Source organism: Phalacrocorax aristotelis, chromosome 5, assembly GCF_949628215.1.
Source record: "Phalacrocorax aristotelis chromosome 5, bGulAri2.1, whole genome shotgun sequence".
Classification (NCBI taxonomy): domain Eukaryota; kingdom Metazoa; phylum Chordata; class Aves; order Suliformes; family Phalacrocoracidae; genus Phalacrocorax; species Phalacrocorax aristotelis.
In genome coordinates this window covers 49,457,147-49,471,337 of record NC_134280.1, presented here as the reverse complement: position 1 = coordinate 49,471,337, position 14,191 = coordinate 49,457,147, and the positions used below count along the sequence as shown (strand labels likewise).

The 14,191-nt window shown below is 41.8% G+C and overlaps 1 protein-coding gene across 3 annotated transcripts in view; it reads right to left on the bottom strand.

Annotated features, from left to right (window-relative positions):
* The window catches only part of PAMR1 (peptidase domain containing associated with muscle regeneration 1), a 59,060-nt gene that overhangs the window by 23,783 nt on the left and 21,086 nt on the right, over positions 1–14,191 (bottom strand). For all 3 annotated transcript variants that reach the window (XM_075094345.1, XM_075094346.1, XM_075094347.1), the window contains exons 5-6: positions 9,355–9,572; positions 5,184–5,291 (exon numbers count right to left, since the gene is read on the bottom strand). In XM_075094345.1, the coding sequence (XP_074950446.1) occupies positions 5,184–5,291; positions 9,355–9,572 (326 nt within the window). The remainder of the gene's footprint in view (positions 1–5,183; positions 5,292–9,354; positions 9,573–14,191) is intronic.

Sequence of the window (14,191 nt, the reverse complement as noted above, 5' to 3'; positions counted from 1 at the left end):
GCCTGTAAACCCTGATGGGTCTGCAAGACCTGAGAACTGCCACATTCCAGTTACAGGTTTTTGCTAGTGTGTGGGTCTCAAGGCAGGTGAACCCTTGGATTGTGATAGTGAAAAAAAGGCCACTAGCCTTTACTCCTAGCAGCTCCAGGCACTTACGTGCTTTGGCAGCAGCAGGACTTGTATTCATATTTCCAACCCTATACATGCAAGCCTATAGGGAGGACAGTAGAAATGTAATGGAGAAAGAGTACTATTAATTTCATCTCTTTGACATAGCCATCAAAAATCCACCTTGACACAAGCGGGGAAGAATTCTGTCCCTTTAAAAAAGCTGTAATAAGCTATTTTCCACTGGAAAAAAATAAGCAAAGCCAACAACCAACCAAAAAACCCTATGGCAGGGCTAGGACTAGGGAAAGTAAGAGTCATAGTTCTTTTCGGAACATTTTCCCTAACTGAAATAGGACTGATTTCCAGGCCAGAGTGGCAAGAAAGGGCAATTTGGATATACCCAAAGTTCTCCACTGTAATCATGCAATGTAGGTATGGTCTAACACATGTGACCATTGGCCATTACATTGGCCATGGAAATGGCAGTGATTATAGACAGTCATTATGGCACTCCTTGAAACCTGTTACTGAGAATCTTTCTGACAAAATTTAAAAAAACTCCAAGCATTCACTTAGAAGACTCTACATTACATGTCCATGGTTAGGTAAGAAAACTAGGGTTAATGTCCAGAACCTTCTCCCAGTGCCTCATCCTAAACTGTCCTGGGATTAAAATTCTGTATAGCCTAAGCCAAGCACTGACAGCTGGGCCCCTGTAGCAGAACACGGCGGGGGGTGGGGGAGTGTTAATGCTTTCTTCCTATCTTAAATATCAGTCAGCCAGTCCACTAAGGGTGAGGGCATCCATAAGAACCAGCCCAAGTCACAGTTGTATGGAGTCAAGAAGGATGGAAGAGGATTATACCAGTAGTGAGAAAGGGCCTGAAAGCTATATTCAGAGGCTGGTTGGAACATAGTAAGGCCAACCCTAGGAACATCAAAGGCTACAGCAAGGAGATAGTTTATATAATTTAGTCAATTGGATTAGATCCTTCATTAGGATGCAGAACAAACCTCTTCTTGGCAGACAGGAGCGAGAAACAGAATAAAAATGGAAATCGGATCTGAGCCCTGAATTCCCCATTCAGCACGAGTTCCTCTTATTTGCATAGGAACTCTAGTTTGCCTGGCTTTGTTTGAAATAAAGGTAACAGGAAATTTCAGGGCAGGATGAGGTCAAGGTCTCTTGCTTTGGGGCCAGCAAGCCCTAGGAGGACTCTTGAGTCAGAACACCCTGTTCTCCTGGGAGGAGGACAAGAAGAGGGGGAGAGTGTTTGCCATGGGGTACCAGCAGTACCATCCCTCTACAGCTGCATCTTCAGCAGGCAAACTCAACACTGAGATGTTGGAAAAGACCTTTCTTAGTCTGAATTGAACAAGTAGTTGTCACGCTGTCCAGTCACTGACAGTTTAATACTTGAGTGGATGTTTTGTAGCATGCAGAGCACCAGGATGAGGCCACTAGTCAGCTTGTTACGTTTTCCCTAACATGCATCTTTTGCTGCTTTGTTTCAGGGTATTGCAGGCTAAGAGAACAAGATGATCTTGTTTGGAATTTTTTATAATGCCTCTGATTGCAGGATTATTTGCATTAAAATCAACAGAGGTCAGACAGAAAAGCCTGAGTTTGACCTCAATCATGTCAGCATGGCTAAGGGGTCACTGGGAGGGGTATGCAGGTATACTGCAAATTTAGTTTAAGATCAGAAAGAAGCCAAAGTATTTTAAACGGGAATTATTTTTCTCTACTTACTGTATCATCATAAAAAAGCATACTTATATGTAAGAAGGTATTTGCTGCTGGTCTCTAGGACTTGTCTTTATTGTGTTTTAGGGCAGAAGAAAGAAGGGAAGATCTCACTCTATTGGTTAGCATGTTTTTTTACAATTTCATATAGATTTTTTTAAAACAGTCTCTGTTGTGAAACCAGATATATTTAGACAAAATATTTCTCGCCCTGAAACAGGACTGATTGAAATATTAACAGCTGTTAGAGGGACAAATGCCTGCATTTCACTTCATGCTGTTGAAGCCTCTAAATCACTATATTAGCCCTTCAAACTGTAAACAAAAAAAAAAAACACAATTTCCTGGCTGCCGTAGTAAAAGGAAAAATAGAAGAGAAAAGAGACTGCTAGTTATAAGCAACATGTGCCTTTAATTATTTTATTAATATTGCAAATTGTAATTGATAGAACAATTAGGGTTGAATATTACCCCAGGAAAGCAGCTTAACCAATGTTGATCATCCTGTTAAATAGATGGAATTTAATTTAGCAGAGGAAAAAATCGGTTCCTTGTGGTTTATCTCATTAAGGTGATTTCTGTAATTCCAATAGTGATTCCCACATCTTTAAAACTAAACTTGGTAACAGACAAAAAGATACAGCTGCATTGGGATGGTGAGGGACTTGGAAGATTTCTGATTCTGTCATGAAATATCCATTGATGAATTTGTTTAATTTGGCCATAACTTATTCCTCAATGAGATAATCCCACAGTCTCCCTTCCTCTGAAGTACGTCCCTTGGATTTCTTTAAAACCCTCATATCTCTCTGGGTACCTTCTGTTGAACCACCTCAGATCTTCTACATACATGTAACACTAAGGGGCTCTATTTTTCTTCTCTTTTGTACTTATTTTTCGTCAATGTAAATCCACTGAATTTAATGAGATTGCACCTGACTTGCTCCAAGAAAACCAGACTGAAAGAATCAGCCTCATAGTGTCCAAAGTCATATTCAATATTCCAAAAGTGACCCTTTTGTGATGGTTTTCTGCAGAAATAAATTTATTTCCTTTGGCTCCACCTCACAAGTCAGCACTGTTGTTGCTGCTGTCTAACAAACAGAAAGATTCTGAGCATGACAAGATCTCCTTTTAACATTTAAACTGCAATGCTGTTCAAGAAACTACATGACTAATTTTTAAAGAATTACAGCCACAGATATTTTTTCCACTTCTTCCCTTTGCTCTTAAAAAACAAATCAAACTCTAATTTTCTGCCTTTCCCCCCCTCCCCCCATACACTGGAAAATACTTAGGATACATTTTGGCAAAACTGAAGGAAATATCTTAAGAAAAAACTTATTTGAAGCCACAGAGAACAGAGATTTGCCATGACGTTTTCCCACTGGGAGGTTTTCTATTCACATATAAGAAAAAAATGTCAACCTTTGCCTATGTAATAGAAGGCAGCAGTATAGGTGTTGGAAAAAATACTTCCTAGCATAAGCAAAAGGCAAGCATACAGCCACAAACATCATAAAGTAACAGTATTTTATCCACCTAAACTGTTCTTTCACAAACCAAACTACAGGGTTCCTGTCAAGTTAAAAATCTTACTGAATATATTTTTAAGTGTCTCCTCCCTTTTATTCAGTTACTAACTATACCATTCATTGTTTACAATAAGACAGAAGTCTCATCCTATTGCTTTTCAACTACCTCTATTGCTTGATCTGTGTGTTGCATGGGTGAAGTTTTTATGCTGGAAATACAAAAGAAAACTAATAAAAGTATGTGAGCTTCATTTCTTGCCTTGACTGTAGTGTAGAGCCTGCCAAAACTAGGGTTGAGGTTTGCTGGAAATTTAATTAATTTGAAATTTAGGTTGTTTCTGAACCAGACAGGAATCTTTTCGGTTTTTTAACTCTCTCCTAAAGACAGTAACAGAATTAATATCACTGAGCAGTTGCAAAGAGCTCGGGAGTTTCCAGTCCCTAAATGACCTGTTAAACAACTGCTCACAGGAAAGAGGTAGCAGAAGAGACAGCCACATTAGCCCTGAGGTCAGCAACCCTCAATTTTCAGCAACCCCTTCCCTACAGAAAGCATACAAGAATCTGTGCAATCTGGCAGAATGTGGCATGCTGTTCAGGAGCAAAACATTTTCAGGCTTACAGAAAATGTAAAATTGCCTCTCCACTGGTCTGCTGGGAGAAAAGTCAAGTCTTATGAGCCACTTCCGGATATGTAGAAATCAAAAGGTCTTTTATCTCAAAATGATCCATGCAAGTTGCTACCACATCACTATGATTTAACTCCCCTGATGAAGTAAAAGCAATTCCAGGAGAGAAATCCACTCCTGACAATGGCACGGGTGGGGAAAAGATTTAGAAGTAGTGAGGACTAGTGTATATTGGCTGCTCTGACATACGATTGAAAACTGTGGAAGCAGGCAAGGCACTCTCTGCTTTACAGCCAGATTAATGCCACAACAGGGCGCAGTAAGCCATGCTTTCTGTCTTGGGCCAAATATGATGCCAAGTGGATTTCACTAGTATCACTGAAATCCTCCAGGGTCAGCTGGAGCTCTAGCTCAGTGACTTTAAATATTGCATAATGCACCTTTCAGCTAGTAGAGATGATATTGCCTTTATCATAGCATATATTGCACAATTCTTACTCCTTCTTGCTCTTTCAAGCCCTGTTAGATGAAGACATTTGCTCAAGCATAAAGAATTAAATTACTAGAACAGACAATTGATTTGAACTCATTTGAACTCAGTTATTTTACAATTTGCTTGGCAGGACAAAAACAGGTGTATGACTATACGTACAGCGAGGGCCACTAACACAATATGGACAGAATCTACCCTTTTTCATTTGTCTTGATCCCAAGTCTCTATTATTCATGGTGCCAGAACTCTACCTTTCCAGTGACTGTGAGGAAAGACAAACTTCCTAAGACTGACTCTGGCTAGAGCATCAAGCACAGTGCTCAGCTGGGGTTTGTGCTTTTAGAAGAGAACAGCTGATCCACACAGTGGAAACCAGCAGGCAGCTATATCTCTGTCTGATGAGGCTAGTCCATTACAAGATTTCCTGTGTGCTGTTTCCCAGCTCCAATTCTGTTTTACCTTTTTACACATAGATATAAAGGTCCAGAACTATTCAGTGGAAGCCTTCATAAACTGCAAGCAATGTGTCTTTAAAAATGCCACAAGGTCAGTGCATTCTCTGGCACTATGACTGACCTAACCTACATATCAATGCCACTCCTAACAATTAATGGCCTGCATCAGTGACAACCCTGGGGGCTGGTGATACACACAGTGCCTGTACTCACAGTTTTCACAGCGATTCCCTGTATAGCCAGCCAGGCAGGCACATTTGTAGGTCCCACTTTTGTCTAGAATGCACGTTCCATCATGAAGACATGGAGATGAAGAACAAGCTATAAAAGAAAAGCAAGAACATTCAATGTCTCTCACAGGATGCGGGTCTTATCTACTCTTCCTCATGATAATTGTGTCTTGGGGTAAATTACATATTCTGGCTGAAAGTTAGGAAGACACAGTAAAGGGCTTCATGCATGTCAAAAAGCCTTCTGCTCTTCTTCCTTACTGGAAAGGGGATCTTATAGGGGTGGGCGTTTCTTTTCCCAGCACTCATCACTTACTCTTACCATCGTCCCTTATCTGTAGACAAGTGGTGAGAAAGTTAAATAATTTACAGCAAGCTCGAACAGTGTTTAGAGCGTAGCCTAAATTAAAGAAGCTTAATATCAACCTCTATTTCTCCTGCCGTTCATCCTACAGTTTAAGGATAAGTTCTGGGATCCATGGTTCTGGTGGGTTTTTTGGGTCTCAAATCTTGTCGTCCCAGACTTTGGGAGTTGCTTTGCCCCTGAGCAGCACTTCTTTGGTGTTGGGTTCAGGAATCTCTGAATGGTCTTGACGACCCTAAGTCTGCTGGGGAAGCTCTTGAACACCACAAATCCAGCAGTGATACACATCAAACTGTACATATTAGCATAAATTAATATTAGAATGTGTAACCCAAAATTTCATATCAGCAAATTCCACTGTGCAATAACGCACACGCTTTGTTTTGTGCCTGCTCTAAGGGCAGATGAGTGAGCAGAACATAATTTACTCTCAAAATACAAATAAATCATTTCCACTTAGGTTATTTTCCAGACTGAGTGTGGGTTTTAGCATACAGAAAGTAGAGCCAAAATCTCAAGATTTAGATCCAGTTTAAGATTCAAATAACTCCAGCACCCGAGGACTTCAGGATCTGATGCCCCACTTCAAGTCCATCTTAACAAAATAAGACTTTGCAGTGAAGTTCACATCTGGATCCATACCAGAAGTTGAGTTCAGTTGCAGCCCACATTGACTACAAAACATACTCCTTGCCATCTTAAAGAATTATCCAAGTATGCTTGATAACTTGGAGATTAAACATGGAAATCACAATTGCTAGAAAGGTCTGCATTCTAACTCATTTGCAGATCATCTTTGTCCTTCTGTGCTAAAGACATTGATTACTTTGGTTATAACAGAAATATGAATCTTTGTACCAGCCGTTGAGTGTTGCAACCGCGAGAAACCAGCCCTGGGGGACCTATGGTGAGTTTGTGTATTATTACATTTAAAGCATTCTCTCTGCTGCAGTCCAGAATGACAGATACCAGAATCACCAGTTTTCCTTGCAAAGACTTCACTTGAAGCATAATCCTTGAGTCTGTTATACCCATATGGCAAGAGACAAGAAATATATAGATGCCACATATGGATTTCTCTGGAGATTTCATGTGGTGATGTAACAGCAATTCATACATGGCTGGGCAATTAATACCTTCCAGGTCTCACTGGAGAGGCTGACTAACACAGTAATTAATTCATTAAAAGGAATATATATGTGGCAATTGTACTGTATCCAACTAATGCAAAATATCACTGAGAAAGAGAAGGAGAAGCAGAAGAGCTGGTACAGACTGATATTTTGTAGTCACTGGTTTGAAGCCAGTGAAGTTTCAGCTTTATCCTTGCCCCAGCTTTGTCTCATGAATCTGTAAAAGTAAGCATGTCAAGGGAACAAGGATAAGTGCCAGATATTGTCCTTGAAAATGCCTGATACTCGAAAGCGCTAAACATTTTTCTTTTTAAAGGAGTCTTGATTTCCTGGCTTCAGTCAAACAACATGGGACAGTACTACAAAAGATTAAAGCCCCTATGCTGTGTCAAAGATCACTAGCTTGGGGATACAGAAAGTAAAATGTTATTGAAATTCAATAACAGGCTTTCATCTAACTAGATCCAGCATATGTCTAATACCTAAGAGACCCTGATGCCCACCCATCTGGCCTCCCATCCTTCTCATCTGAAGTCTGTTGAGTGACTCCTAGTCACTCATGCCAATTAGTCGTTCCCATTTGACACTTGGCATGGGACGGGACCTGCTTCCAGTCCAGGCAGCACAGCAAGTTGTGTGGTTTTGTTGTTTAATAACCACCCATGCAGTGACCTTTCCTAAAGGGGATACAGGCTTTGCAGCTTATTTTGTATCAATCAAAACCCTTCTGGCAGTTGAACCAGTGACCTCTGTGCAGTTGGTGCCACTGTGTCAACAAGCTATTACTTATAAGCCAACACAGAGCTCATAGGAAGGGAAGACAGAAAGGGAAAGAATTCAGTTCTGACAGCTCAAGATGCTTCTTCAGTCCTCTCCATTACACCACTAAGGTGCTGGGGATATCAGATCACCTCCATGGCCTGGTCCTGTAAGCAGAAGTGCTGCTGCTGCTCTCACCTGCAGCACAGGCAATTGCTCTAGCAAGTTCTGTGCAATCTGTTCTGGGGACCTCAGCTTTTCCACAGTGCTGTGCACAGAAGGAAATTTTAGGGGAAATGCTTCTTTTTGCAATGTGCTGCCACCAGAGCTTTCAATCCTGTGCTGCCCCCACTTTCAATTCTATGCTGCCCCATGCATGCTGTATTCTTCCCCTACACTGTCCTGCTGGCCAGGTAATGCTTCACATAAAAAGACACTGGGAGTGTTTTAAAAGCCTTTCACTTCAGCTACACATTAGGCCAGAACAGCCTCATAATAAAGTGCACAATAAGACCTCCTCACAAACTCTAAGAAGCCCTTTGCAACGTGCCCTGTATGGATTACCACACTTGCAGCCACCCAGCCTCAGAATGATTGCCACTAAAAATGGGGCAGAAATAAAGTGCTCAACAGTACTCAAATAGCATGTGTTCCCTGCTGGGCAGCAAAACCAGAATCAATTCAGCTTGTACCATATGGAAAATGTTACTTCCCTGAGTGTAGGCAGCCCTTATGCAACACAGCCTACATCACATTCATTTGTTCTATATCACCTCTCCTGCTGTAAGCCCAGGCAAACTACCAATAGCTAACTGCTCCTGCTATGTCACTAACAGGTCCTAAAGGTAACATTTGAAGAACAGGGCAGGCTAAGAAATGGCATAGGCACTGCATCCAGTGGTATGCGCATTTCAGATTGCTGGTTACACCCCTGATCATTGCTAACAGCTGATCCACTGGAGGTTTGTGTATTTATATAAGGATTATAGAAACTAACTAAACTTCCTGAGCCAGATATACCCTGGATGACCTCATGAAATGTGGGTCACCAGGGTGTGCAGAAGGCAAGTTATGGTGAGTCATATATCCTGCAGGGTTCATCTATGGCAAAGCAGCACACTCTGATTAGCCTTCTGTGCCAGGAGTACTGTGCATAAATTTGACCAAAATTCTCCATGTAGCTAAACAAGGAAGATCCAAGAAGAGTGTAGAGGCTGCTTCAAATGCAATGGCAAAATGAAGACCCACCTACACTTTCAATGTTATTTTGCAGCCAGAAGAATGATGGAAAGCTGTATGGGGGACTCAAGCACTAAGTACTAATAAAAACACAGGAATTCTGGAGCCCTGCCTCTGTCATTCATAACACTGAGTTCATCACAGAATGGGAAATGGCTTTTTTTTCTTAAAGAAAATAATCTGTCCTTTGTATGCACTTTTTTTTTAAGCCCTAATGGTATGAAAATGAGCCAACACAAGAGTCATGTCAGGGCATTTTCACTGAGCTAATTATGAGACTTTGCATCAGGTTTTTGATAATTGAGACAGTGACTCTGCACCTGCACTGAGCAATTCTGCAATTGCAGACACACATGCCCCTTCCTCTATTTCCTTCCATGCTCTTAGTTCTCTGATTCAAACAGAACAGTCTCACAAAACAGCAGCTTTTCTGTGCTGGATGATATGCTTGCTTTTCACACAGGTAGAAGGAATGCAGCAGTTGTTAGAAGAGCCTTACATTCACATGCCATCTGACGGGTTTTGAATCTTCCCTGCACCGACTTTGTGTAAGTTGGTGTTGGCAACACAGCATGAAAGTTTTTAATGAAGCAAAACAGGGAGAGAGATTAGTGAAATTGAATTAATGAGTGGCATGTTCCACTTTTGGATTATTTTACCTGTAATTTCTTCAAAGACAGCATGAAATCCATCAAAGTTCTTGGATCCATCAGACTGGAAGAGGACATGGAGTGAAGACCCAGTGCTTTGGATAGGAGGCGGCCTCTCATTTCCACAGAATTTCTTAATTATTCGGCTGTCCAAATTGTCTCCATCACGGACCTCAACATAATCATACTGGCACATATAGTCAAACTCCAGGCTCAGCATGGAAAATCTTGGGGAACAAGGACACACAGTCAGACTGCATACTCTCACCTGTGCACCCAGCCTCTGATTTATTTGGATGTTTAGTTATGTTAGTGCGTCCCCCCCCCTTCAGTGAATCAACAAGACCGTAATCATAGAATCATAGAATCCTTAACGTTGGAAAAAACCTCTAGGATCATCAAGTCCAACCGTCAACTCAACACTACCATGTCTCCTAAACCATGCCCTGAAGTGCCACATCTACATGGTTTTTGAACACCTCCAGAATCACATAAAGTCTCCCTCACTTCATCTCAGTTTTTGCATCATGATCTTTGGATGCCAGCTCAACTTGACACAGTTGCTCCATGAGAATATTTAAGTGGTAGAACAGTGAAGTCTAAATTGAAGTCATACAGTCTGTTCACATGCATCATGTCCCTAACCACATTACAATGTTAGAACTTTCATATGGGGTCAGGCATTGTAGGGGGCATATTTCTATTTTTGGCTGTTTGCTACAAATTGTTCTATTTCCCCTAAATAAAGTTCTAAGTACTGAAAGTAACAGTATCAAAGACCAAGGCTCAAAAGCTATTTACATTGTGCTGTTCAGAAGTCAGCAATTAGGGGTACAGGGAAAGCTTGGGAGGTAACAGAGCAGAAATAGGAACAGAAAGGGAATCTGAAACACTACAGCACATTTTGCATTAGAAAGCAAAATGGGAGTAAAAGCCCAGTGTCTGGCACTTGCTTTTCTTCTGAGGACAGAAATCAGGGACAAGAGTTAGTGCAGAAGGGAAATATTTAAAGCCTTTTCCCCACTATGTCTATCTTTCCTAGCTTTGATCCAGCCACTGCGCGAGGCTCTTGATTGGTAGCAGCAATGTTATATGCTGCTGTTTGAATTCAGTGGGACACAGAGCCAAAGCATCCCACCAGAATACGAATGAGAAACAGAGTGAGAAATACCAAGTGCCTCTGGAGCATGAGAAATGGCCAGGGGTGCTGTGCCCAGCCTTGGTACAGCAGGTAATAATGAGGAGATCTGGGCCTGGGAGATGCCATGCTACTAACTGTTCAGCAGAATATTTTATAAATGAAACTTGTTGTGTACTCAATCTTCCTGAGAACTCCTAAGGCCGCAGATGTGTATTTAGGATTAGGCTAAATCTCCCACACTGCCTATCCCAGCGTGGGCCTAGTAATTTGCAAATACTGCATTTTCATACCAAAAAGGTGAGACAAAATTTGGCAAGAGAATGTTGGAGCCTATTTCCTGCTCTTCTCTTCTTGGGACTCAGGCCCCCGTGTTAAGGAATCCCCCATATTATGTGAAATGACCTTTGTTTGATGACTCCTGTGCTGACTTAAGAGGCCTCTTCACGCAGTTACCTTTGTTCAGGTCATATAGTTGGTTTTAAAGCATCAGGAGTGCACTACATACATACAAATGAATGAGCAGCTGTAGGAAGCTACACCAATGGAGCAAAGCCCCTCATTTTTTTAAATCATCTGGTGGAATGTAGAATAAGAAAAAAATGACATCTGCTTTTAATATGCATTATAGAGAGATTAATTCAACTTAGCTTTGCATAAAATGCATGAGCTGAATTCTATTTCCGTCAGGTTTGCCAGAGAGATCCTCACAGGCATCAGGTTATACACTACCTCTTTGAAACATTCTTTCACTGGTAGATCACACCCCAGGGATCTACCCTTACTGAAGTTATGCAGCAGTACAAATTAACCCATTCATCCTTGTCACACTTATCAGGCTACAGTTTATCCTGACTCAGTACTGAAAATATTTACCAGTTCTCTGAACTGGTACATTTCTGATTAAAATGAAGAAGAAAAGTTTCTGGGATGCCCACCAAGTAATGGGAGCAGTATTATTCATAGATGTAAAGGTAAACCCTGTCTAGCGGTGTGTTCCTGAACACAGAATATTAGGAGATACTCACCCAGAGTGAAGGCACAGAATGAAAGAGCCATACACAGAATACTGTTTTTAATTGTTTGCTTTCTCTGCTTTAAAAGATGACAAAACCAGAGTGGAAGATGGAAAAGCATAGGGGGTTCTGATTTGCATTTTATTTAACTTAGCATAGAAGCAGATACACTGTACTGATAACATGGGATCCCATGACTAAGGCTCAGAAATGGCAGGTCAGGAAACCTGCTAAAGCCTTTCAAAACCTCTTGGCTATGGCCCAGTTGACAGGACCCCTTACAGACCACAAGGTCTATTGCTGTTTACATCACAGGTACAGGCAATATAATGAACCTCAGTTCTCTCACCTGTGAAACTGTAACTATATCATAATTATCTTGGATATTATGAAACTAAGCATGCTAACTTAGTCCTGCAGGTCATCAGATACAAAATGCAATGGAAAGTATTGTCTTGATTTCATCAGTGTCTGCAGCATGAATACATTCATCAGTCCCTCTGAGGAAAGCTTCTAACCAAAGGAAAATACTTAAAACTGCATCTCTGCTGAGGCATTAAAGAAAATGATTGAAAGTTGTGAGCTACTTCTAGTGTGGTATGACACCCCTGACATGGCTTGGGCTGAGGGAGCCTATACATCACAACCCAAAGAGAAAAAAGGCTAGCAAAAAAGCAGAGAAAACAAGCTACCACCACAATCTGGGCACCATTTATCAAAACAGTTCTGCTTAGCCAACTGCCAAAGGGTTGCTGCTTGAAGCGATGGAAAATTTATTGGTGCTCCTGAGAGTTTTACTCTTCCTGCCCTATGTAAGCAGAAACAATCCAATTTGTTCCCCTTCTCTATGACACTGCCCCCATCCCTGCACTCACAAGCCATCAGAGTGGCAGCAAACAATATTTGTGGACAGAGAGAATAGAGAAAGGAGTTCTTTTGTTAGCAGTTGTGCTGATTCAGCACACTATTGGCTGTGCATTGCAGCTCTAAGCAGAGTGAGCACCTGCATGGGGGATCAGCGCATTTATACAAAAACGCAGTGAAGACAACGATACAGCATGGATGGCAGACCCAGGAGGAAGACTCTGGTGGCCTGCTTAGTTGTACCTGCCCTGCTGTGTAGGAATGGCCTAAAGGAGAAACTATGGCCTAAATGCAACAGTATCTAACTGCTGAAGTACCTCAATGGCCAGCTTTGAGGTGGTCCACCTTGAAAACCTCAGCTGATTTAGAACACACTCCAGGGTTACCATATGTGAGGTAGATAAAGGTCCTCATGTTCTGTGCTTGCCCTGGACGCTTCCTCCAATGCCTCCTGACTTGCAGGGTGGCAGGATTAAGTGTGGACATTCAGGACAGTTCCTGATCTTTCCCAAGAAGTGCCGTGTGATCTGCTGGGATCTTTAGGCACCCAGGCATCAAGCTCAGCTCAGGCTGGGCACAGGGCTTTAGGCTTCTCCAACACTACCCAGCTCAGATAAATGTAGTGGCTGACAATAGAAGGTTGGTAGCTCAGGCTTCCCTCCTGGAGACTTTCACAGTTGGAACATAATGTTATGCTACAACAATGAGATGCCTAGTATTGTATTTGTTTGACTGTAGCTTCAGGGAGAAAGAGAAAGGCACTCTGAAAAATGCCTCTCATGTTAGTTTTGCATCTTCCCGTAACAGCAAAGTTAAACCGAGTGAACTGTACAGATCTCACGTGACACTAACATCTCCCTAGCATGCATGTGGGTGGCCCTCCGGATCTAGAATGGAGGTCTGATGTCTCCAAGGCTAGAATGGAGGTCTGCTTCTCCAAAGAGTTAGTACATCTGTTAGCTTACTTTATAGTATTCCCCATTCCTCTGCCTTGCAAATGGATGACAGTTTCCTTAGCGTAGTCACAGCAAGTACTGCTGTTCGATCTAGTGCCCTTTGCTAAAATAGCCTTTCCTCCCTTTCTTGTACCTTGCGCCTGGTGCCACCTGGCTGCCAACTCTACCCGGAGATGGGTGCATTCACTAGTGATGTGCATGCACAGGATCCATTTCCACTCTCACACCCTCCCCCATAAAAGTGAAGACAGGGTGACACCTTTAGCTCTTGAAGCACTTTTTAAGCCTTACAATTTACAAAGCCTGGTGTAGAAGTGTAAAAACCACTAAGTTACCACCTCCCTGAGCTTTTGTTGTGCAAATCATACACCTAGCCCACAACATCTTTTAAAAACAAGATAGGTACAGCTCATACCTGCTGAGACTGATATGAAATTGTGTCATGAGAACACGCTGCTCCTCACAACATTGCTCCTGTGTCTCCTACACATTTCTCCAGAGTCAATAGGCTCCAACACTATCAAGGTAATAATTGCAGCTGCTCATAACCACACAATAGGCTTGCATTTACAAGTCTGAAAAAAGGGCATTAGTGTGGGAATGCCACAAGCTATTCTTTTCTATTCAATTAATTTCTCATCCTCTTATTAAATCTCTCTTTAAACATATAGGAAGAAATCTTTTTGTGTATCTAGTGTAGTCCTTTTGCCTGGGCTCCAAAGCTGGTGAAATATTGATGTGAAGGCTCTAGCTACTGTTTTGATTATATTGACTGGCAGGTTTTGAATGCAATCCCCTGCCAAGCTTCCTACTGCATGTGTGAGCTCCCTGCTACACATGTGAAAACCAATCAAGAACTGTGAGCTTGAGTC